The sequence below is a fragment of the Peromyscus maniculatus genome, chromosome 4 (genome assembly GCF_049852395.1).
Source record: "Peromyscus maniculatus bairdii isolate BWxNUB_F1_BW_parent chromosome 4, HU_Pman_BW_mat_3.1, whole genome shotgun sequence".
NCBI lineage: Eukaryota > Metazoa > Chordata > Mammalia > Rodentia > Cricetidae > Peromyscus > Peromyscus maniculatus.
Genome location: NC_134855.1, coordinates 103766759 through 103792048, shown reverse-complemented (window position 1 = coordinate 103792048; position 25290 = coordinate 103766759). Strand labels below are relative to the sequence as shown.

The 25290-nt window shown below is 45.4% G+C and overlaps 2 protein-coding genes across 8 annotated transcripts in view; one reads left to right on the top strand and one right to left on the bottom strand.

Annotated features, from left to right (window-relative positions):
• Positions 1-1222, top strand: part of Fam227b (family with sequence similarity 227 member B) — a 166265-nt gene extending 165043 nt beyond the window's left edge. The window contains exon 17 of the mRNA XM_076570574.1: positions 923-1222. Within this exon, the coding sequence (XP_076426689.1) occupies positions 923-1072 (150 nt within the window). The 3' untranslated portion in view covers positions 1073-1222. The remainder of the gene's footprint in view (positions 1-922) is intronic.
• Positions 1199-25290, bottom strand: part of Galk2 (galactokinase 2) — a 114970-nt gene continuing 90878 nt past the window's right edge. For 6 of the 7 annotated variants that reach the window (XM_015987592.3, XM_015987594.3, XM_006994069.4 and 3 more), the window contains 2 exons: positions 11210-11411; positions 1199-1646 (listed from right to left, as the gene is read on the bottom strand). In XM_015987592.3, the coding sequence (XP_015843078.2) occupies positions 1439-1646; positions 11210-11411 (410 nt within the window). In that variant the 3' untranslated portion in view covers positions 1199-1438. The remainder of the gene's footprint in view (positions 1647-11209; positions 11412-25290) is intronic. The other variant, XM_042276152.2, reaches the window with a different exon arrangement.

Here is a 25290-nt window from a genome sequence, read left to right as displayed (position 1 = left end):
ATGGGGAAAATCATTAAATGGGCTAACAGCAGTCTCACATGATTCAAGTTTTGTTTTTTAAAGAATTCTAAACCAACCACAAATTATCTGTGGGGGAAAAGGCCATGAAAAAATGCGGCATTATAAACAAATTTGATTCTTAGATTCCTGTGCTTAAGAAAATTCAAAATTCTTTCAACAAATTTGATCCAAATTGCCCAGGTATTTAGAAGAAAATGTGTCAGGAGCTGTTTTTATGGTGAATCTGGGTTTCCTGGTGACTTGTTTTTTAAGAACTACCCCAGCCTGCCTAGGTCTTTTAGAGACAAGCAGAGGATGAACCCCAGTCACTGAATGCTGGTTAATGGGCCAACACAATCATATGACACAAAAACTGTGGTAATATTTGGGTGATTCCAACCACGACACAACTGCTGTGTCCGTCACGTGAATGTTTCAGCAAAACCCACTTTGGTCTCTGCATCCCGCAGTGTAACTTGGAGAGAGATTCTGGGAGTCTGCCATCGGCATGTCACCACGTGACCAGACACTTCCGCCCTCTTTTGATAAGTGTCCTAAGTCCTCACTCCACCCCCGTCAATGTCAGATCACACTCTAGGCATTTGCCTCACCCACACCTGCATACCACACATCTGCCACTACACCAAGGATACAAGCAGGCCTTGCCAAGCATCCAGAAGAGGGGTGTGGGGTAGGGGTGGGGCTGCCAGAATAGGCATGCTTCTTGGATTGGAAAGGTATTTGAGAAATGGTAGTGTGAGTGGAAAGAAAGTCAATTCAAATCTTCTTCTGAAATCTATCTTTTGGCCCCTCCCCTCAAAGTGATCTTCACCATCTTCAGAGATACAGGAATCTCCCACTCAAGTATACTGTGTGTGTCTATGAATATTTGCAAATTCTTAACCATGCCCTGTGTCCACAGCGTGTTGAGGCTAAACTCAAGGAGGAATATAAAGGATCATCAATATCACCATCCTCAGAGTCACCACAGTCTCCACAGTCGCCACAGACACCATCGTCATCATCCAGTATCCTGTCAGAAGACTTCTACTACCATGTGGAAGAGAGCTAAGGGGAGCCAGCAGTGACCACCATTCACGAACAACACATAGAGTTCAGCTGCTGTAGTTTCATTGTAGCAGTGTTCAATGAAAAGTACATTTTGCTATTCATCTTTAAACATCCTCAAATAAATAAATTTTAGTCATGCTTTAAAGATTTATTCTTGGCATATCCTTGGCTCTGATTCATGAAAAATATACTCACGAGAGAAAAGTAGTCATTAAGAAGCATAGCTTTCACCATTTTTTGGAAATGCATCTTGATAATAGCATCCGTCCATCAGAACAGAACAGAAAGGGGACTGATTTGCTGTGGTACAGAAAGTCTGGCCAGCTCTAAATGCCCGAGATAGTTTCTCTGAGATGGTTTACATTGTTTAGGCCTCAAGGAAAACCAAAGCCCCGCCTCCAGGTTTGGTGGCGAACAAGCTGTGCTTCTCCAGAGCCGGGCTGCGACTGTTCCTCCGGTAATAAGCTTCGTAGACATTCGTGAGGAAGCTGGACAGCATGTCAGCAGGCACCAGGGACACTGTGCAGCCTCCCCAGCCTGCTCCAGTGAGTCGTGAACCTTTGGCCCCAAACTTCCTAAAACAATGAGAAGAAAAACAAAAACACATTACCACCTATAAACAAAAGCAAGAGCAATTTTTACAGAACACATCCACTTCTCAGGTTCTCTGAAGAGAGTATGGGGGGATTCAGGGATTTCAAGCTTTAAGAAATATATATTGGGAACTTGCCGGGAGGTGGTGGTGCACTCCTTTAATCCCAGCACTCGGGAGGCAGAGGCAGGCGGACCTCTGTGAGTTCGAGTCCAGCCTGGTCTCCAAAGCGAGTTCCAGGAAAGGCACAAAGCTACACAGAGAAACCCTGTCTCGAAAAACAAAAAACAAACAAACAAACAAAAAAAAGAAATATATATTGGGAACTGGGAAGATGGCTCAGAAGGTAAAGTGTTTACCACTCAAGCAGACACATAAAAGGTGGATACTGTAGCCCAGATCTGCAACCCCAGAATTCAGAATTGGCTAGAAAAGTTATAGGCAGGCAGGTCTGTGAAGCTCAGCAGATAGCCAGTCTAGCAGAATTATGAGCTCTATGTTCAGGAGAGCCTCTCTCAAAAAATAAGGTGGCAAAATATAATTTTAAAAACATGTAAGGTGGAGAGCTATGGATGAAGTCAACCTTTGGCCTCTACACACACATACACATGCATGAAAGTTCATTTACACGCTTGCGTAGACAACACACACACACACACACACACACACACACACACACACACACACACGAGAAATCTAAATTGAATATAATTTACAATTTTTTTTTTCAGTTCTCAGGACTGAGAAACTTTTTAGGGCTATCTGAAGCTACTCCTTGGTGTTAAGGGTAAATAATAACTATCAACAGTGCTGACTGTCCAGGTCTGGAACCACCACTGTAGACTCGATCCCATATAACCATACAGTAGCAGCTGGAAAACTTGTGTAGCAAGTCTCCAGTTAATCAGGACGGAAGGTAAAAAGAAGGTGGGCAGTAGACATGAGCGTCATGAGGAATCAGTCACCTCAAAAGAGGGTAAATCACAATCAGTATGTACAGCATAATACTCTCCATAACTGTTTCAGTTGCACTCTGTTTTGTTGTTGAGATAAGGGAAGTATGCATGTGTACATGTTCCTGTGTGCGCACATGTACAGGTATATAAGCACCTGTGCAGGCCAGAGGTCAACATCTGGTACCTCCCTCCATTGTTCTCCACTTTATTTTCCAAGCCAGGGTCTCTCACTGAACCTGAAGTCCATTGATTCTGCAAGGCCGGCTGGTCAGCAAGCCCCAGAGACCCTTCTGCTTCTACTTCCACAACGCTAAGATTGCAGGGGTCCGTTCCTATAACTGCTTTCTTATGTGAGTGCTGAGAAGCCCAGTCCAGCTCCTCATGCTTGCAGGGCAAGCCCTTGACTGACAGCCATCTCCAGCTCTCAGTTGTGTTCATAAGACTTCTTCATTTCACATACCCAGTTCAGACTGTAGGGCTGGGGGCTGGGCATGCAGCTCAGTGGTAGAGGGCTTGCCTAACATAAATGAGATCTGGGTTCAATAGCCAGCACCACAGGGTTGGGGGTTGTTCCCTCAGAACTGACAGCCTAGGTTTATTCTGCATAGATTTATTAACACAGAACTTGATAGTAAACTCTAGGTTGGCTGGTTGGTTGGTTGGTTGGTTGGTTGGTTTGATTGATGACTAACGGAAAATTATGCAAACCTTTCCACAAAATGGATGGTGGTCCTAGAGGTGCATACTGTCTTCCCTGCACTTTCTGGGACTGGGCTAACAAGTGGACCCAACTTTGCCAACAGATGAGATGCTCACTAAGAGGGAACAACTCTATAAACCACCATGTAGCCAGAAATTGCTGTAGTCACCATCCCAACATATTTCCAATTGATTTTTCCTAATGAAATTCACTCCAAATTAGTAATAGATTTAAAACCTCATAATTTAGCCCAATTCTGTCCCCCTTTCCCCTCTACTTCCTGGAAAACATCAACAGAATAACAAGAACACTCCCCTCCTCCAGGAAATCAGGGTTACTACACGTCAGCCTCCCACTTTTCCCTCAATGATGCTCTCTGCTGATTGCATCATCTGTTTTATTCAAATATGTTTTTCTTAAATGTGAAGAAAGTGTTTACCAACCATAAAAGATTACTAATCTTCTGAAAGTCCTCAAATAGCAGTCTCCTAGCTGACTTAGGCCCAAACTGCTATCATCCAGGCTAAAAATTCACTTTAATCATGAGAATCTAGAAAGCTAGAAAAGGCTTGTTTGTAGTATTTTTTTTTTTAATTTAAAGGAGAAACTTTGCCATAGTGGCTGCATCAAACACTATCATTGCTGAAGAAGCTGGGAGAAAAGGGAGACTCCTTGAAGCATCTCAGAAAGATCCTTAAAGGCAACCACAGCCTGGTCTAGATGGCAGTGTGCCCACCTGATGCTCTATGAGTACAATTCACCAGGTCTTTAACTGCCTTCCACGGGCCTTTTGGGCATATTTTCATACACTTCTGTTTTGAACAGTTTGAACAGAGTGGTGCCGCACATGTGGGAGGCAGAGGATGGATGGTCACAGAAAGTTTGAGTCCAACCTGTTTCAGGACAGGAATACATAGTCAGAGTCTGTCTCAAAACATTAAAACAGAAAAAAAAAAAAAAAAAGACTTCAAAACAGTGTTGTTTCTGGTCTAGCTGCAAGAGATTCATTTTCCCAAACCATCTGCCAGTTCACACTGAGCTAAGAGGCTAAGAGGAGACCTCTAGGCAAATTAATTTGCTTCTGAATGTTCAAACTGCTCTGTGGCCACCCTGCCTGCTGCAGAAGAGAATGGGCTAGATTGCATCAACCCAAGCTGCAAAATCATCAGAGCTCGGTATTTTCATCTTTTCTTTCTTTCTTATTTTTGACAGAAAAAAAACATGGAGTTGAGTGGGAAGGGATTTGGGGAGGTCTGTGAGGAGTTGGGAGAAAGAAAATAATATGATCAAAATACATCATATAAATAAATAAATAAATAAATAAATAAATAAATAAGTAAATAAATAATACATAGCTTTCTGTCCACAGTCAACAGCATTTGAGTTCACAAACCAGAAGTTGCTGTATCGATAGTCAGCAGCCTGCCTTGTTCACACACACACACACACACACACACACACACACACACACACACACACACGGTGGAGGTGGAGGGTCAGGGTAGAAAAGTCTTAACTGCAGTGTTTCGCACTGATACTTAGTGTGCCCTTTGCATATGTCTCTGAAACTACAAGGAAGGTCTAAAGTTGGGAGACCAATAAAGTGTTAAATTAAGAAGGAAATATAGATGAGTCAAGACTGCTTAATAAACCTTACATTTGAAGTTCTGAGAAAATAGTGATAATTAAAAGTATATTTCCTTCACTATAACATATCAGAGAAGAAACAGGAGAATTGTAAGAAAGAACTCTAAAATTTCACACATGCCATTGTGATGATGATGAGGATGGTATAAAAACGGTTGGGAGAAAATCATAACTGACTGCCCAGCCTGTTACAGTCTACCCTAATGCCCTAATTTCAATAAACCTGGCTGATCAAAAAGCTTTGACTGGGATGTAAGGCACAAGGCAATGGGTGGCAGAGGACAGAAAGACCCAACTGCTACAAACTAAAAAGAGAGAAAACAGCAGACTATGCCTTGCATTTCCATTCATTTCAAAATAAGTAAATATTTATGTCTTATACAAATGGGTGTGAATTGCTTGGGGAGCTGGAATATAGAGACAGTTCATATCCATCTCTTCCCAGGACAAGCACAGATCTAGCGTTTTGGTAGGTTATAATGCATTCAGCTGGACTCCTGTTTTAAAACACAGATATCATGTTAGATAAATACAAGCAATGTACAGTGTCTCCTTCACTGCGAAGAGTTCCAGTTTCTTCTCTTTGGGAACTGGCAAGAATGTCAGGAAATAAACCTCTTGCATAATTTCTACACGTTTTTATAGTTAGATTACAGACAACATTGTCAAACTGCTTTGGAGTCAAGAAACCACAGTCTCCCTATGCTACTGAAGGAAGAAGGAATGAGAAAACATGTCTCCAGATGTGTTGCAGAGTGTGGGCTTTTGTTTGAGCAAACAGGGTGTATAGTATATCAGTGTTCCCAAAATTCCTTCCCAGGGGGAAATTAAGCAGCATCCACCTCCTCCTAAGGTCTCAACAACAAACAGGCATGATTTCTCCCAAGTTCACTTGGTGAGAGGCAATGAATGAGTTTATTGGGGTTCTCTATATAGCACAGGTAAGGGATTGCTTAGAGGGAGGTATGTGTTCTAGTGTTCCCCAAAAGGCTGTGCCTAGGAAACCTTTCCCCAGCAAGGGTGAGGTCTCTCCTCTGCCATAAGCCACCCTCCTCTACTCTTCCCAGGCCTTTATAATCTAGCCCCTCCCCAAGGCCAAGTACAATTAGGGCAGGATTGGATGCAGCTGGACACTCAGGTGAAGGTTTGTGACCCTCCCACCCCTCCATACAGAGGTGTAAACAGTCAACAAGCTCAACTAAAATGATCTTGCAAGCTGTCACAGCTGATGCCCAAGATGGCTGTTGCCTGCCTTGGAGAACAGTAACTCACAACACTCGGGAAGTGAAAGACATTTGCCCAAAGAGATGTGAGTCCTCCAGGACAGGTAGAGTGGTACTCTCTCTCTTCCATGGCAGGGCTGGCAGGTCAGCATGTGACTTAGTGAAAGACCACACAGGACTTCGACTTGGTGAGGAGGGGCTCAGTGCTGAGCAGCCCAGCTGTGGGATCAGGGCTGAGAGAAAGACTTCTGAGGCCAGTCAAGCAAAGGTATGTCTACATCCATTCTCATCCCCCACCCCCGCCATTTGTCTTCCTCAATAGCTTGAGCAATAACAGCAATAACAGAGTGAGCAATCCCTTCTAATTTCAACAAGTGACCAAAGAGAAACATAAAGCATCAGCCTTTTTTTTTTTTCCTTAAGTAAAGTGAAGGAACTTTAACAAATGAGCTATCCCACATGTAACTGACTTTGGCTTCAAGACTGTTCTGTGTTCTTCAGGAAATCCTACTTTAAAATTTAAATTTACGGTTCATTTATTTAAAATAGACATTTTATAATTAGGCAAAGATTGCCTTCTTCCTTATTATTTCATCTCATCTAATTAAAATCCTAACATTAATTTAATTTAAAAAACCCCTAACTACATAAGTGTAATTTCCTTCTGGTGTTTTCCTTTCTGACAGGGTCTCATCCTGCGGCCTCTGGCTGGACACGAGCTCTCATGTAGCCACAACTGGCCTTGAACGCCCAGCAGTTTTCATGGGGGGTTCATCCCTTAGCCTCACAAGCACTCACACTCAGCTCTTGGTCCTTCTTTTGTGTTCTACACTGGCTTTTCTCTTGATGAGTAGGAAAAAGGAAAAAGAAAAGAAAGAATACGCTTTAATATTGTCTCTATCTTGTCCCTCTGTTCCACTAGGGTCATGAGCCTGTTCTTGGTGCTGTCCTCCTCTCTGACTACTGAGGACCACCTTGGAAATGCAGTCTACCTCAGATCACACAAACCTCCACACACGGGGGCAGGGCGGGGGTGTCGTATATGACATTCCCTCATTCAACTACATATCTTTTCATGAAAATAATTTCCAAAAGGTTTTCTCAAACATTCAAAAAATTTTAAAGTGCTACAAGGTAGCCAAGGATGAAGGTCACTGGCGACACTCCCGGAACTCATTTCCACTTCCTTCTTCCCTCATCTTGTCTCCCGAGGACTGACAGACAGCTCAGGCTGCCCAGTCTTCCGGTGTTACCTTTCCTCTGTGACAGGGAAGTCTTGGGCTGGTGCGTTTATTAAATAGAATGGTGCTCTGCCAGAGTGGCCGGTGCCAGGCACTCCCAGGGCCCTCCAGCACTTGCAGCATCTCTGTCTGGGATGATGGCAGGGTGCCCGGGGCAAGGGCTTTGATAATCTCTACTGTTCTGCCAACCTCCATGCTGCCTGCTCACTGCTCTCCTGCTTCCCATCTTCCCTGGGTTTGGTTTGGTTTTTGGTTTTTCATTCTTTACCTTACTCCCGGTATCTCTGGCAATCTTCAGCTCCTTTCCTGCATTATCACTTCCCTGGGTTTGGTTTGGGTTTGGTTTTTGGTTTTTCATTCTTTACCTTACTCCTGGTATCTCTGGCAATCTTCAGCTCCTTTCCTGCATTATCACTTCCCAAACATGACAGAAAGGACAGCGCCTTGGCTTCTGTGTGAGGCTCAGGATGACTTTGGGTAAGGAAAGTGGCAGTGGCAGTGGTGCCCGCTCCCCTAGGACTGTCCTCCCAGGGCCCTGGCATGAGGATCTGGCACTAACCACTAGGCAGTTTGCAGGGAGAGACCTACGGTCACATAACAGCAAAGAAAATAGTCATCACACAAGGGGCCTATGGACCCAACTCAGGCCAACGCTTTCATTATTCTAGAAGATAACCTCTCAATCTGGGAAACAGATGATATAGTTATGGAATAAGCCAAAATTTATCTGAGCCCAGACCTGGAGGCACAACAACCATAATCCCAGCACCTGGAAGGCCGAGAGAACAGTCAGAAATTCAAAGTCAGCCCTGACACCATCTCAAAAAGAATCAATAAAAGGAAAAGGAACTTGGTATATAGCAATAGGATTTATAAACAAAAACAACCCCTAGGGCAGGGGTAATATCTGGCAGAGTACTTGCCTGGCATCCAGGAGGCCCTGAATTCAAACCTGAGCCCCAGCATATAAAGGTGGGCAAAGCTTCTTACTCTTGGCAGCTAAATATTTTAGCTAAGTATTTTACTCAGAAAACTAATGCAGCCAGGCGGCGGCGGCGGCGGCGGCGGCGGCGGCGGCGGCGGCGGCGGCGGCGGCGGCGGCGGCGGCGGCGGCGCACGCCTTTAATCCCAGCACTCTGGAGGCAGAAGCAGGTGGATCTCTGTGAGTTCGAGGCCAGCCTGATCTACAGAGCGAATTCCAGGAAAGGCACAAAACTACACAGAGAAACCCTGTCTCGAAAAACCAAAAAAAAAAAAAAAAAAAAGAAAGAAAGAAAAGAAAACTAGTGCAGCAGATGTGGAGTCTAGTCAGAAACACTTTAACCACCACTAAGCGCTTTCTAATGGGCGGAGGGATGCCCAGCTATTAAGAGAGCTTGCTGTTCTCCAGAGGACCTAGATTCAGCTCCCAGCACCTGGGCCTGGCAGCTCACAACTGCCTGTAACACCAGCTCCAGGAGACTTGACACCCTCTTCTGGTCTCCGTTTGCAAATGAACTCATATAGCACACACAGACACACGAAAGACAGAAAGACAGACAGACAGACACACACACACACACTAAATATTTTTAAAGAGTTTTCCAAAACAAATTTTATAATTAAATAAAAGGTATATTTCCAAACTCATGTAAGACATATTCTTAAAATCTCTCACTAGGATCACAGAGGGTTCCAGCAGAGATGGTCACTGAGCATCACAAGACAGGTGACCATCCAAAGTCAGCACCCGGATGAGAAGAAGCAGAGCTTGGCCTCAGTCTCCTACTGTCCAACCCACCTCCTACCCCCACATGCCACCACCCTGCTCCACCAGGCTTGGCTCCAAATTCAAATGCTGGAAACCATGACAACAAAGCTTCTCACTGGAGAGCTCCAGAGAAAGAAAAGAAAGCACTAAAATGGCCTAGGGCGGAGTGTAATCCCTCTCAGACCATGCACTGGGGGAGCAGCGGGTATTCAAGCCAGACTCTCCCACCAACTATCCATCTGTGGGGTAGTTAGCTGCTCAACTCACTCCCCAGTCTGATGACTTTCTAGACCCATTTCTTCTCTTGTCCTTCTTGCTCTAATGCCCTCGGCACTATGAGGCAATTCTGACTAGAGTTGTGAAAAAATAGCTGCCCTCCCCCTAAAAAAAAGTAATTTTAGAAAAGAAAAAACATTTTCTCACTGAAAAAAAAAACCAAAAAACAAAAAACCAGCAGTCCTCTTGACTCCTTTCTTTCTCCCACACAGCAATGGTCTAGAATCTTCCTTCAAGACTATCTAGCACTGAATCACTAATTACATCTGTTGGCCCTTTCTTTTCCAGAAGCCAGAGTCCTTCCCACAGCTCACAGGGTCCATACAGTGAGAATGCTTCCCACAGCTCACAGGGTCCCTGCAGTGAGAATCCTTCCCACAGCTCACAGGGTCCCTGCAGTGTGGGCATGCCCATGACCTCTCTGACTTCACCTGTTGCCCTCGGCTTCCTTCCCTGCTGCGCCTCATACACAGCAGCCCGTGGGCTTGTTGATCCTTCAGGTCTCTGCTCAAGTGTCACTTTCTTACGGAAGCCTTCTCCAACCACTGCATATACAGACTACCCCGTCAGCCCCAGAAGTCACCCTCCCTTCCAGCTTCTGTCCACAACATTTATCACTAGCAATCCAATTATTTTTCAATTATCATTGATCCCTTTGCCCACAGAAATGTAAGCCAGTTGCTGATGGCCATCCTAGGAGAAGATCTAGGAGAACTCCAGGAGGCAGGCAGATCTCCTCCACACTGTTTCTGGGACGATTCAAACTTCCCACCCACGTCCAAGTCAAGACACTTTTTCCTCACTTCTACACAAATCATTCCACTTCCTCTTATGTCCAAGACTGAATATCATTTGTCTCTTCCATTTACTGGGCTCTGGATACTTTTTTTTAAAGAAGAGCATTTAAGATAAAATGAGCTCTGGAAAGGGTTTTGGCAATTGGTGAGCAAAGGCTGGCGTCAGCAGGAAGTGCCTCCACCATGCTGTGTGCAGGCTTCTGGACGGGACAAGCAGGTTCCGAATGCTCTCTGTGACCCACTGGGGCTGCTTGGTTTGAACTCTCTGGCTGGGTGTGGCATGGGCCTGGCAAGCCACAGGCGCCCAGTGACTAATTACATTTCCATGGCTAGTTGCGTGCAGGACTGTGTCAATTTATCAGAGTGAGCTAACGCAAGTCACCTGATTCCCCTCCAATTTCCCTTTCAGTTCTCCAAGGTCAGCGTGGGACCTCCCTGGTGAGGGCACGCTAATGTCCCATTCTTGCACAATCCCAGCAGTGAGGCCTGGAGGTTCTGAGAAAGAGATTCTCTCTTCACAATTCCATCACAGCCAAGTTTATAAACTTTGGTCTTTATTTCCCCCTTATTGCCCAAAATAAATATCGCAGCCCAGGAGATGGGGCTTCTTCCAGCCCCCCTCCCTCAGTGGAACCCTCAAGACCCTTTTCTGACTCTCTCTTCTGGACAGAACTCCATTAGGGGTTTGTGAAATACATAAAATGCCCATGTCAGAGGAAAGCTGCCTTCCTTGTGGGCTCAGGTCACCTAATAATGGAATTGGCCCCAAACTGATTTCTGAGCCCCATAAAGCAGGTCTCAAACCACCCCGCAGACATGCAGGAAGAACATTGGAGCTCTGCATCATGGGGACTGGAGTCCCTCACGTAGGAAGGGTTCATCTAAATTATGAGAAGAGGGCTTTCTATTAGTTGAAGCTGCTTTTCCTTGGCCCCCACAGAGCCCTCTCAGCTCACCGGCAGATGTCCACCAGCTGGTCCAGTTCAGGGCAGCTGCACTCATACATGTCCCGGCAGCTTCTGTGGCTCTGGTTCATCAGCTCTCCCAACAGCTGGATTGCATTGTGGGGCGCTTCTTCACACACCTGCTTAAATTGTAGCACACGTGCAGCCTCGCTGTACACATGCTTTGCCCGCTGGTAGAGCTTGAAGGTGAGCTCTGAGAAGGAAGGACAGAAGGAAAGAGATGAGAAGGAGTTATAGGACTACACAGTACCAAGAAAGGTGTGAGTGAGTCTGTGTGTGTGTGTGTGTGTGTGTGTGTGTGTGTGTGTGTGTGTGTGTGATATGTAGCCCAGGCTAACTGACTCAAGATTCTCCCCCCTCAGCCTTCCCAGTGCTGGGATTACAGGGCTGAGCCAACACCCCTACCTACCTACCTAACGCACCATCGTAAGGGCTTCTGTTGCTGTCTTCGCTGTCAGTACCTGAGATTTTCAGAAGGTCTCGATTCCACTACTTTGTCCTTGCTAAAAACCATCTGCTGGTAAATCAGCTTCACTTCTCCCTGAATACTGATCTAAGATCTTCCTCTTTCACTTAGCACAAGCAGACATGCATGCACACACACACACACACACACACACACACACACACACACACACACACACCGAACCTTGCATGGCAAGGGAAGGGCAGCAGCATTGAGCATGTCCTACATGTCGGTCACCTTAAAGGCACAACCTCATGTCATTTGCAGCAGCATGGGGAGATGAGAGAACCAATGCCGCCTAACTATATGGCAGAAGAGCAGGCCAAGGATGCTTCACCCTAACGCCACGTTCTTCCTGGTATGCCCCACCCAAAAAAGCCTCCTGAAAATACACATAGCAGCAATTACGTTTACAGAAATGTACCCCAAAACAAGAGTGGAATTGTTGGGAAGATGGGTGTCAGTGGGAAGGGCTGGGAGAGAGAACTAGGGTTGAAAATGGTAAAAAAAAAAAAATTCATTATATTCATGTATGAAACTATCAAAGAATTAACAATGGAAAATGTATTCTAGAGAAACAGATAAGCGCAACTACTTATATATGTATATAATTTTATTTACATTTAATATAGTTATATATTACAGTATCATTTATCATAGCCAAAATATAGACAATCCAAATGACTAATAACGGAGAACTTTTTGAAAAAGTAAATACAAAAAAAATATTATGACTATTAAAACTCAAATTCTTAAACAATTTGCTAGTCAGGAAATTGCTCAACACTGAGGAAAATGACAACACAATAGCATATATATATATATATATATGTGTGTGTGTGTGTATGTATACACACACTATATATGTATATACACACAGTATATATATGTATATACACACACTATATATATGTATACACACACTATATATATGTATATACACACAGTATATATATATGTATACACACACACACAGAGTAGCCTATGGAAAGCACTACATGTCAACAGTGATCATCTCTGGGACCCATCATGGGTGAATGTATTGTCTTCTTGAAACCGCTCTGTATTCTGCAAAGCCCTCAAGGACCGCGCTAACTGCCGTGACACCCCCCCACCCAAATGCAATGGCTACACCACGTTTGGCTCCTGCCCAGGGTAACAGACGAAGCCATGAAACATGCTGAACAGTGTGGAAGATAGTGTGGTGGAGCTCAGGTGAGACAGAGAAATTTATGGATACCCTCTGGCCGCTAGAAAAGTGCCAGGGATCGAAGTGAGCCTGTGACAGTGAGTCAGTTGTGACAACCGGCTGTGCCCCGTTTGCTACCTCTGCTGGGCTCTATTTCCTTGGCTCTGAAACAAGATTGAGATTTACTTCTCAGGATCCTCAGGCTTTGCCCTCTGAAAATGCAGGAGAGACTTCCTCTCTGTGCGACCTTCCAGTGTCCCTGTAGGCTGTTCTCACCGTGATGAGGGCCTTCTTGATGACTACTGCTTCTGTGTGTGCCCAGTTTCACTCTGCCCCCACAGGCTGACCAGGAGGGATCACACCAGGGGGTTCCTTGCTGTCTTACCAAAGGATGGGAGAGAATTAGCAAGAAATGGAGGGAAGAGAGTAAGCACAAAAGACTTACTCCTTGGCTCTGTTGTATCTCTGTCTTGGTCACTCCGTCCTATAACCTCCATCAGTCAACACTGACAGGCTAAGCTTCCCCTACAAAGGCCGGCTCACGTCAGTTACGGCCTCAGTCCACAGCCGTTTCCTCAGTGTTTACCATAGCCCGTACCTGATCCCTACAGGACCTCTTCCTTCAGCCAAACTACTCCATCTGTAGTTGCTCTAACAGCCTTTGCTTTTGGATATACTCATTCGTCACACACGGAAATGGCTTCCTGCCCTCTCTCTCTATGTCAAAACTTTACCTCATTCTGAAGGCTCGAATTACATTTTACATCATCCTTGAGGCCATGCGGGGCTCAGCTGGAAATCATTTCTTGACTGAATTTGTACCAGGCTTGCAGTCCATGCTCATCTGGGGCTTATGTACTCTGCATCACAGTTATTTCTCAGAGCTCTGCAAAGGTTTTGCAGAGTCCTGAGACAGACATTTAGTCTCTTAGCTCCATGCACCCCAAAAGCAATGCTCACTCTCTATCACCTAACAATGCCTTCCATGGTAGAGCCCAGTGGGTGTTTAAGGTTAATTATGATAAAATTGAGACTTCACTTCTAACTCCAGTTCAAAATCAAAATACTTCCATCTGGACTTCCTATTTTGTTTAAGAGGAGAAGGAAGAGAAGGAGCCACCATTGACAGCTTAACTGAGTGTTGAGACAGAGGAAAGAGGCAGCCAGCAGGGTTCCTTTATTATTAAATCTGTAACTGCTGACACCACGTACGTGTGGTTGAAAAATAAGAAAAATAAAGAGAAGCCACGAGTTAAATGTAGGTGCAGAGACACAAAACATGTTTTGTTCCACTGGTAGTCAGGTCCTGTGACACCCACACTGTGCTGTCAGTTTGCTGTGTCTGTAGTCAGATCCACAGAAATGAGAATTTATTTTAGACAGGGCGGTAAAATGTCCCAAGGCGGGCAGGGGAGGGGAGGCTTTACCAACACAAAATACTGGCATATGCCCTCCTCAAAACTGCAGTAATTGAAGAAACAGTCCAGGGGATGTTGGCAGCCATTCAGAAAGGAAAAAGAAGGGCAGTTGATTGATATCTGTCATGGTTTGAAAGAGAAATGTCCCCACATAGGCTGGTGTAATGGAACTCTTAGTCTCCAGTTGTGATGCTGTTTGGAGAAGTTATAAAATTCTTAAGAAGTCCATCCCTGGGGGCAGACTTTGGGGATTTATTTCCTGCCCACTTCCTGCTCCCCCCTCCACTTCCTGTGCAGATAGAAGGTAATCAGCCATTATGGACTCTCTAGAACTGTAAGCCGCTTTTGGTCGGTGTTTTAACCCAGCGACAGAAAAGGAACTAACACAAGTGTTCTGAAGATGGGTCCCAATTGCCTCCTTTGTTCATGCTTGATACAATACAGGCTGCAGAGCGCATGCCATGAAAGGAAAGAAAATGGTTTTGGCAACTGTATCTTAACATCATTGTTTTTTAAAACTTGAGGTTAGAAGCCAAGGATGTAATCCTAGCAGGTTGTATTATGTATTTAGCAGTACATGCGCGAGCACACACACACACACACACACACACACACACACACACACACCAACAACAACAACAATTAACAAAAAAAGAGGTCATGGATTTGAAAGAGAGTAAGGAGAGGTATGTGGGAGGGGTTTGAAGGGAGGAAGTTGGAGGGGGGAAAACTATATAACTATATTAAAATCTCAAAAATGAAAAAATACAAACAAAAATAAAACATAAAATTTGAGGTTGAAACAAAATCTTTAAAATATCAACTTTAGGGTTCCTTATGTTTCAGTTTTACTTTTGAACAATGTCACCTCCAACAGTAGCAGAATCACTATCCTGTCCTGTGAAGCCACACCCTCTGAGAACACAGAGCAATGCTGATTGGGTGACAGATCCCTGCACTGCGCTGTGGTGTGAAACATTCACTAATGTCAGGAGAACAGTTCCACACAGAGAGAACAGTGGAGAATACACCAGCACAGGCTACCCCTTCCTTATCGACACCTTCCTTTTCTGTGTCAACGGCTGTTCTGATGAAGCATTTTAGACGGATTATACATGGCATATATTTTCTCCTTACCTACTTAAGTATGACCCTCTGTAAAGTAAGGACTCACCATCCTATCAACCTAACACAATAACCCTGGATTCCCTAAGGTCTCGTGTAGTCAGTCCATGGCTCAACCTTCCCAGGTGTTCCCATTTAAATTTCAATTGGTTTACAAACAAATCAAAAGCCCACCATCCCAGAAGAAAGCTGACTCTCCCTCCCTAAGCCGAGGTATGTCCTCTGGTAGGTTGCCCTTATACCTGTGTACATATGGGCAGCACTAATTACAGTTGGTAGGTTATATAAAAGTGGGGGACACAAAGTTGGAAGGACAACTTGATTGCGGGGATCTGGAAGAGTCAGAGAGGGAGAGAGATGAGGGAGGTGGATAAGATCAAAATTCTTGTATGAAATTCTCCATATTTTTAAACTTCACACAGTGTATTCAGTTGCTCTGCCTCAGTCTTTTGCAGCCTTTGACATCCTAGAGCGTCAGCATCATATCTGTGCCCAGCTCAGGGACACACCCTTAACAAAACATAGTCCACTCTGGAGAGTCTATTTTCATTTTCCTGACCAACAATACACTCTTTTAGCATTGGATATTTTCCTTGAGTGAACACTCTTCACGTAAAGCATCCAGAGAAGTTTTCTTTATTCAACTCTCATAATTTCTAATTCTGCTGTGAGAAGAAATACTCAGAGTATGCTACACACTCCCACACTCCACAGTCCAGGCAGCTACTATATCTCTCCTGTAAATGGTTAGCAGCAAACCCTCTCAGTGGGAGTGTCTCTTGCTGGGCGCTCTGAAGGTGGGTAGAGACTGCCACAGCTCCTGCCTCTCAACAGTGGCACCTTGGATGGCAAGGGTAAGGGGCATCTGTTTTCACTCACAATCAAGCTCAAGGCTCCAGCAGACTCACAGACCACTCCAGGAGGGAAGCAACTATCCACTGGGTGTCACAGTTGCCCTCCGGAGCCAACGCTCTAGCTTGTTCTATGTGCATCAAACCTGTAGAGAATGCTGAGGAGCATCTGAAATGCTGTATCAGCCAGCCTTGTAAACAGATGCCCATAGGCATCTGTCCAGTCTGTAGGTCTCCTAACTCTAAAGAGAGGCATCACCTTAGAGGATGAAAGGAGCTGTTTCTTACTGTGCTCACACCTTCAAGCTGTGATACTCAGGGTATCACAGTGATACCCTACACCACTCATCACCTCTCCTACCCAGGAGAAGCCAAGGTTTCTGAGTGTGGTAGCCACCTTGGTCTCGAACACTGTTATCTTAGATAGCTATGGAATCGAGTCCTGAAATTCCAGCACCAACTCTGACTGTAAGCGAACTGCAAATGAATATTTGGTTATTGAAGAACTTTCATCTGCACAATAAATTGCTAGCTATGACCTTGCCTTCTAACTCCATCCCTTGTCCTATGTTTCCCCAACACGCTGGCCACAGCTGTTCCCTTGTCCTGATGAGGTCTCCCCTGTGACTGTCATCCTGTGGTCCCTCCTTGTCATTCAGGCCTGAGGTATTATCACAGCCTCAAGGACACGTTCCTTCAGCTCCAGGATGGCGCAGTCCCTCCTCTACAAGCCCACGCTCTTCGAACCCTGCTTTCTTCTCAACGCTCATCACTCCCCAATTTTAACCCTGTTTGCCTGTGTGCTGACTTACCCAACTTCCCTCAACCACGACACTAGCTCTCCGTTTTCATTTTCCCACCATGTCGCCCCAGGCAGACTAGGATTTAGTACACGGTAGAGACTCAGTAAGTGCTGGCCAAAGGCTTCTCCTCCTTGTCCTTTTCCCAGAGCTGCAACTGGAAACAGGCTAGACAAACAGTGTGGGGCGGTCACAGTAGGGAACACAGAGAAGACCCCCCAGTAATATCATCGGTGAGCTGGAGAAACTTGTGGATATACCGTGTAGAGGCAACCAGTCAACTCCAGTCTCCAACGTGAGCCCTAAAACCCATTATCACAGGTAGGTGATGGATACTGGTTTGTGTCATACTTGGATTCATAAATGCGGGGTTTCTAAAACAAATGGTGTTTTAAAAACACAGCAGATAACTTGAATAGGCTTTTTCTTTTTAAGTAATCTTTGTAACAAAGGCATGTCGGCTACTTTCTGTCTTTAAAAAGTGTATGGTTAGGGGGTATGGGAGAGTTTGCTTAGTGGTTAGAAGCACTGGCTGCTCTTCCAGAACTGTCTGGATTCCAGCACCCATGTTGGGCAGCTCATAAGTGCCACAACTCCAGTTCCAGAGGATCCAATGCTGTCTTCTGGCTTCCATAGGCACTGTACCTACACACACACACACACACACACACACACACACACACACACACACACACACCAACCACACCTTTAAAAGAAATACAAAAATCTTTTAAATGGCTATGTGTATAGCCTGGGAAAGAAGGCCAGCACAGGGAGACACTTAGGAGCCCTGCTGTAAGGACAGAACAACCTGGACCACTCTGAGAGAAATGCACACACAGGACTACAACTTGGAGATCTCTCTGGGAAGCCACCTTCACATCCGCGGTGTTAATATCCTCTGCAGAACCTGGTCCACAGACTAAATATCAACCCATGGGCCGAGGCCAGCCACGGTGATGATTTTTTTTGGCTTACTTGGTATATTTGAATTGAGACATTTTACACAAGAATCGGGATTTCTTTCTTCTTTTGGAAAAATTGAGTTGTCTGTCTTCCCTGGACCTGCTTCCCACACTCTAGCCACTAGCTGGAGATGAGAAGACATCATCTCACCACTCACCAGTGAGGCAGTCTCCATGCTCATCAGATGGCTGGGAGAGGTGGGACCATAGGGTGCACGTCTTATCTCTTCAAAAACAAGGGAATGTCAGGAGCTAGGTAAGGGGGAGCTAGGCAAGCTTCCTTCCTCCTTGAGTGGCTCATCGTGTCGGAATAGAAGACTAGAACTCTTACAACTAAACATCACCACCCCTAGATACATTGTTAGCTCTGTATTGATTTATGTTCTGTCCTCCTCCAGTTTTGGTGGGCTGTGATTCCCAGACCCACACACAAACACAATGTAGCCCTTCAAATATGTGAAGACAGCACTCATGTCTTATGTCCTGAACACTGTTAAAGATCCATTATGCCAGCTCTAAAACTAAAGAACCACCAATAAAGGGGAGAGGCTCTTTACTCTCAAGAAGTGAGTCTCCTGGAGAGAAGAATCATGGAATGGGAACGATAAAGGCAGCAGTAGTTAAGGCACTCTTCATAGCCGACGGAAGGCACAGTCGTGAGCACATCCTAGTCCAGGTGACTCTGAAAGGGGAGTAAGAACCAAGAGTGGGGTTACAGACAGAGCTCTCAGAGTCAAGGTAAGGACAGTGAGAGAGAAAAAGAGAACCATCAATAAAGAAGATGTTGGTAGCAGGCAATCAATGAGGCAGCTGGAGCCCGGCGCCTTGGTGGATTGTAGAACTACACAGGCATGCCTTAGAATTAGCCCCCAAAGAATGGAAAGACAGGCATCACGCTCGATCCTCCCATCTTTATTGTCTCCAGAGGGGTTAACGTTGCCACAGGTGTCTGGAAGGCGTGAAGGTACCGGTGAGCTCACAAGGTCTTTAGGATTATATACACAGCCTGCTCTCTGTTAGAATATGAGAAAAGCAGAAAGCGGTCGTCACGCGGCAGGGCAGACAGTGAGAGGCACTGGCAACGCCATTCCACAGGAAGCTGTCTGGATATGGCACTGCTCTTCAGACACTTAGTCAGCTGACCTGTGCTAGACAGTCAAAAGCCCAGGCATGGCTCCAGCCCGGCAAGGCGAGAGGAACCTAGGACCTTTGCTTACAGGTTTCAACTGACCCTAGAGAGTGAAATCTGACACTCAGATTTCCACAAAGCAGGCAAGGCCCTCCCTCTCCCCCACAGTGACAGCAGAGATCCTACAGAGGTGGGCAAGGTCTCAGGTGAAGAGAAGCACCTTCTGTCAGCCTCCGAGGGCCGGGAATGCCATGGCAGCTTCACTCCCATGACTCAACTGCAAGCCTCCTCCACATGCTTATGGCACTCTGGTGTGTGCATCTTTCTTTTCATTATCTTACAGTGTTGGGGGTTGAACTCAGGGCCTCATGCACATCAGGCAAGTGTTCTACAATTGTCCTTCTACTCCTGAATGGCATTTCCAGGATTGACTGAAGTCCTGGGCATGGATCTGCCACCATGCAAGGGAAAGCTGGTCCTTCTCGGTGTGGTGGGTTTTTCAAGTCTCCTAATAGAAAACTGCACAAAGTACAAGGGACATGAGAGGATGCAGACTGTTGTTTCACTGGATGAGCTAAAAGGTAACAAATAGTGTGGAAATCATCCTTAGCCTAGATGAAGACTTCATCTCGGGATAATTCAAACAAAATAAATTAACATGCTGGTCTAAGAGAAGTAGTCATCTTTATCTTAGGAGTGTAGACTTAATCTTTCTGAGACTCTCAGACCCCAAAATACTTCCCCCTTTTTGGGTGAGACGCTGTGACGCTGCATGCCACTGGCAGAGTTCCCTTCAACATAGAAAGCTCTAACAGGCTAGCCAGTTGCTTGTTACCAAGAGCAGAAGTTCAGAGGCAGATTCTGCAAATGCTCCAGGGCCCTCTCCGGGCCCTGTGTTTCTCATGCAGCAAAGTTGTAATTCCCTGTTCTGAGGCATCGACTCTGCACCAGTGAAGCATATAATGGAAAAACACTATATAATCCCCATTGAAGCTGGGCTGTGGTTTCAAATTTATTTTCCTAGTAATACTATTTTTCATAAATGTGAAATTTACGAAATGGTCAAAGCCACACAAAATGGACTGCTGTTCTCAGTCACATTAGTACCCCATTCCCATGCTGCAAAGACTATATTAAATTAGCATTTTACATTTAAAGAGAAAAACATATTTAACTACCTGCTTTTAAAAAGCAAAACCAGCAATGAAGAAAAGTATACACGCTCTCCATGAAAAGCCACATAATCTGTGGAAAACTACATTCCATGCGGCCTTTGTGAATAGTTTAAAGTCCAGAGCACAATTGCCACTTTGTCCATGCAGGGTAACGGCACCCACATGTAAGGCGCGCTGCAGGGGCCGGCACTGTCAGCTTCATAATGAGGCTTCCTCCTCGAGCCTTCAAGCTTCTGCTCCAGTCTCCTTCGACCTGGACGTGACACTGTAGCAATATATAAATGTCCCTGCGACATGACAAGACAGAGCCCCTCTTTCCCTCCTTCCCACTCTACAGCCTTTGGATTCTCACCATCTCAGGTCTGGACCATTGTATCCATCACCTTCCCCTGCTCTCCTCCTCGATTCTAATGAGTCTACACTCCCCTTCTTTACCATTTCATTCCACGAAATGCTAGTATATTTTCCACTGTCCAATATATATGACGCTGAGGCTCCTCAGCGTCATCCTTTGTCACCTCTTACAAGGGGTTGTGACACATTTCCTACCGACATGTTCTCCACACTGTCCAGAGTCTCAGAGAGGAGGCTCAACATCTGTATCCCACACACTCATTCTGCAACCCTTGCTCCTCATTCAAGAGCAGCCCAGGACCAGCTTCCATGGAGCTCACCAAAAGAGCAAAGGTCGGAGGGTCTCCAGCCTCTCCGCACCTCTCTGGGGTCATGCATGCATTTTCATCTGCAGTCCACCATGCTGGCTCAGGAGGGAAGGGACTGAGACGTCTTCCCCCAGAACTGAATAGGATTTCTCACATCCAACAAGGTCTCAACACATGTCATCGTGCCATCCCTTAGACGGGCCACATTTAAAAGTTTTTGTCTTTTTCTTGGAAAAAAGTAGCTCCCTACTAACTTCCCAGAATTTTGCTGCAATTTGGTTCTTGGAAAAATAAAAGACACCATTTCAAAAGGGAGTCAAGTCAACACAGAGCTAAAAGGGGCTGAAGAACAATGTCATATTTGCCTATAGCCAGCCTGGCCTGTAAAAATAATAATAATAATAATAACTGCATTAGCTTTGTTCAACTAATTAATAGAAAGGAATTACAGGAGGGAAATGTAGAATACAGATGAGAGAGAGGAAAAGGAAAAATCAGTGCTTATCTGAGAAGTCAGTAACACACTTCCATCAGGGTACTATTATTGTTGTTGTTGTCTTCCCACAAAATCCTAAGCTAAATGAGGACTGCTCCAGTAGCACCGAGCAGGTGCACAGCACTTGGCACAGAGCTTAACAGTCCCTTGGTTGATAATTTATTGAACGGAGGAATAAAAAGCAACTTCTAAGTCTCTGGTCATTTATCCCCACTACAGTTTTTGAGAGGTACTTGGGGGATAGATACAGTGATAGCTGCAGCAGCGTGGGTGCTGGTGCTGGGGGCTGGGGGCTGGAGGCCGGCACTGGGTGCTGGGCACCTAGAAGGAGTGTTACCCACATGCACCACGAGGCCCCTGTCAACTTCCTCATGGCAAGTCTGAAAGACAGTAGATCAGGGTGAGTAAAGCCTGTGCTCAAAGACATACCTTATACTCTACCTGAACTCTCCAAATCACAGGCAGGCATTTGAAAGATAAAAGTGATTCGCTTTCAGAAACATCTGATGCGATGCCCTATTGTCTAGGTGCTCATAACGTACCTGGTAAGATGCTGAAAGGACGGGCAAGGACAGCATGCTCGGCACACCCAGGACAAAGGTACACACAAGTATGGCTGCTTGGTCTTACACGCCTTCCACAGGAAGGTTCTGTGGACACCCACGCAGCCCCTCCATTTCTCAGACCCTTTCTGATTTCCCATGTCCCACCTCATCTCCTCCTCGCTCTCTCCATTCCTTTATAAAGCACATAACTTGCTATTTGTTAACTCTATAGAGGTTTATACTTCTTCTTCATCTTGCCACATGTTATAATTTATTTCTATGCCATATTATACTGATTTCTTATTCAGGTAGTCTCTGGTTTTCTTTGCTTGTTCCAGCACTGGTGATTGACAGAATAAAGATAAACACTCTTGTTGTCTCCTACTTTAATCCACCCTGAAGATAATAACAGCCATCTTCCTTAAAGACGTTTTGCTGTGGGACGGTCTGTATGTCAAATTGCTCTGATTGGTCAATAAATAAAACACTGATTGGCCAGTGGCCAGGCAGGAAGTAGGTGGGACAAGGAAAGAGGAGAATTATGGGAAGCAGAAGGCTGAGGCTGGGAGACACTGCAGCCGCCGCTATGACCAGCAGCATGTGAAGACGCCGGTAAGCCACCAGCCACATGGCAAGGTATAGTGTGTTTACTTGGTTGGGTCTGAGCAGCTGTGGGACTGGCGGGTGACAAAGATTTGTCCTGACTGTGGGCAAGGCAGGAAAACTCTAGCAACAAATGGCGCCCAACGAGAGGGCAAGAGTTTCCACCTAAAACCTGAGAAAAGATTCTAAAACGGAGCTAAAAACAGCTTCCTAATTGTCTCTCTCAAAGGAGCGGCAGCCTGCCGGTTTGAGCTACTGGCGGGTTCCTAGCGTGCAAGCTTGGTCTGCAGTATGGCGGGAATGAGGCCTCTGCAAGTGGCACATTAAGCTGCGTGGTGGATTTAGCCTTTGCTAGTACAAAACAAAAAAAAAAAGAGGTTTCTGGGCTACACACTGCTTTGATAAGAAGCATAGACCCACTATTTCTGAGAGTTGATGGCTCCCAGAGCTGGCGGAAAACGTACCACCGCCATGTTGGGAAGCTGAAGTGGGCGGAGCCAGCAGCCGCAGCGCCGTTTCAGGCTTAAAAGGCTGCAGTTTAAAGCAATAGGCTCAAGGTAATATAAAAAATAAGCCATGTAAAGATGGCTACCACACAGAGAATCTGGATTATGTTCTCTTTGATATTTGTAACTGAAGAAAAACATTTGATTGCAAAAGCTGTTGAGTTATGCAAAAATGTGTATTTTAAAGGTACCTTGGCTTCAAAATTTGGATATAAGGATATGTTGCTTTGAAAAAGAGGCTCTGGTTTTGTTTCCACAGAAAGCCAGAGGCTATGGATTTGTTCCAGATTAAGATACATCAGGTTTGACCAGCCAAGACCACCTGAAAGTTCTCTGATGACACCATGACCCAGATGATTCAACATCCAGAATCGTTTCAAGGCAACTGGCTCAGACAATACGGTCTCACGGACTACTCCATGATCCTAAAATTGTCTTTGTGTCCCCATAAGATACAGCGCCCCCCTCCAGCAGGAAGTAGTAAGAGAAGCTACGCCCAAATTCCCAAATATACCAAGCTGACTTTGGAGATGCGTAAAAGTTAAAAACCTTCCTTTTAAAAAAAAAAAGAAAGGGGAAGTGCTGTGGGACGGTCTGTATGTCAAATTGCTCTGATTGGTCAATAAATAAAACACTGATTGGCCAGTGGCCAGGCAGGAAGTAGGTGGGACAAGGAAAGAGAATTATGGGAAGCAGAAGGCTGAGGCTGGGAGACACTGCAGCCGCCGCTATGACCAGCAGCATGTGAAGACGCCGGTAAGCCACCAGCCACATGGCAAGGTATAGATGTATGGAAATGGATTAATTTAAGCTATAAGAACAGTTAGCAAGAAGCCTGCCACGGCCATACAGTTTGTAAGCAATATAAGTCTCTGTGTTTACTTGGTTGGGTCTGAGCAGCTGTGGGACTGGCGGGTGACAAAGATTTGTCCTGACTGTGGGCAAGGCAGGAAAACTCTAGCAACAACGTTTCTTTAAAAACCATACAAACTTTTGCTATGAATGTGTAGCAATGGCCTAAACCTAAATATGGTTAGAATTGTCAGTGTCCATACAGACACAGTGGGTGGTTGTTTTATTGTTGACGTGCAGGAAAAATCTGTTAAATGCCACCAAATCCATTCATAATATTCATATAAATGCAAACGGCACAGTGCTGAGAAATTGTGCCCAGCTGCTAGTTAAGAGGTCTTGCTGGGAAATTTTCTTATACTGAAGCTAAGCACCTTGAAAAATAAATAAAGCCATAGGAAGTGAACACCTACACAAAAAGATGTTTTCCTGGACCATGCCCAGACTACTAGAATGATAGGCTGCTGAAAAGATGCCATGTGAACTCCCCAAGACCAGAAGCAAGTCACAGGTTGCCGGGACTAAGAAGCCATTCACTCAGCCAAGTGCAGAGAGCTGTACTTAATAGAAAGCAATCGCTATGTCCCAGGGCCATTTCCAAACACCGAACCCCATACTGAAAGGGTATAGGAAGAAGTCGGAGACTAGGATTAGGTGCACATCACCTCTGCTTGTGACAAGTCACGCCTCTTTCAGCTCAGTTTCCTCATCTGCGAGGTGAGGATTATCATTTGCCTCCAGGGAAAAACCATAGCGGATAATATGTGTGAAGAATATGAACCACAGAGTAAGCACCCAGGTGTCTTGTGGTATTTGTGGGTGTTTAGCTGCTGTTGCTGCTCCTCAACTCTAGGTGTCTTCCTAAAGAGCCTCACGCCAGGGCCCTGTGCATGATGAAAAGTCATTATTATTGCGTAGGATCGGAAGCCAAACGAGCAATGGGTCAATACTTTGTGAGTGCGTGACCACAAGCAGAGCTGCTCACGCAAGCAAGGAAAAGGTGTCCAGTTCAGCACAGTGCAGCCACTCAGGCAGTGTATCCCAGCCCAGAACATAGCCTGGACACTCCCAAACAAATGCTCCCAGCTAATGCTCCCTCTGGTAAACCGACCTCCGAGCTAACCAGCCCGTTCTTACCTCAGGGCCCACCTTCTCCACAAATTCCTGTCTCCTGATGTGTGTTAACGCCACTGCCCTGTGCTTGGCACTGAGCACACTGCTCCCAGCTTCTTGCATCTCTTCCTCTCTCATTGTGACTTAGGAAACAGCCATCTGAACTAAGTGTGGCCT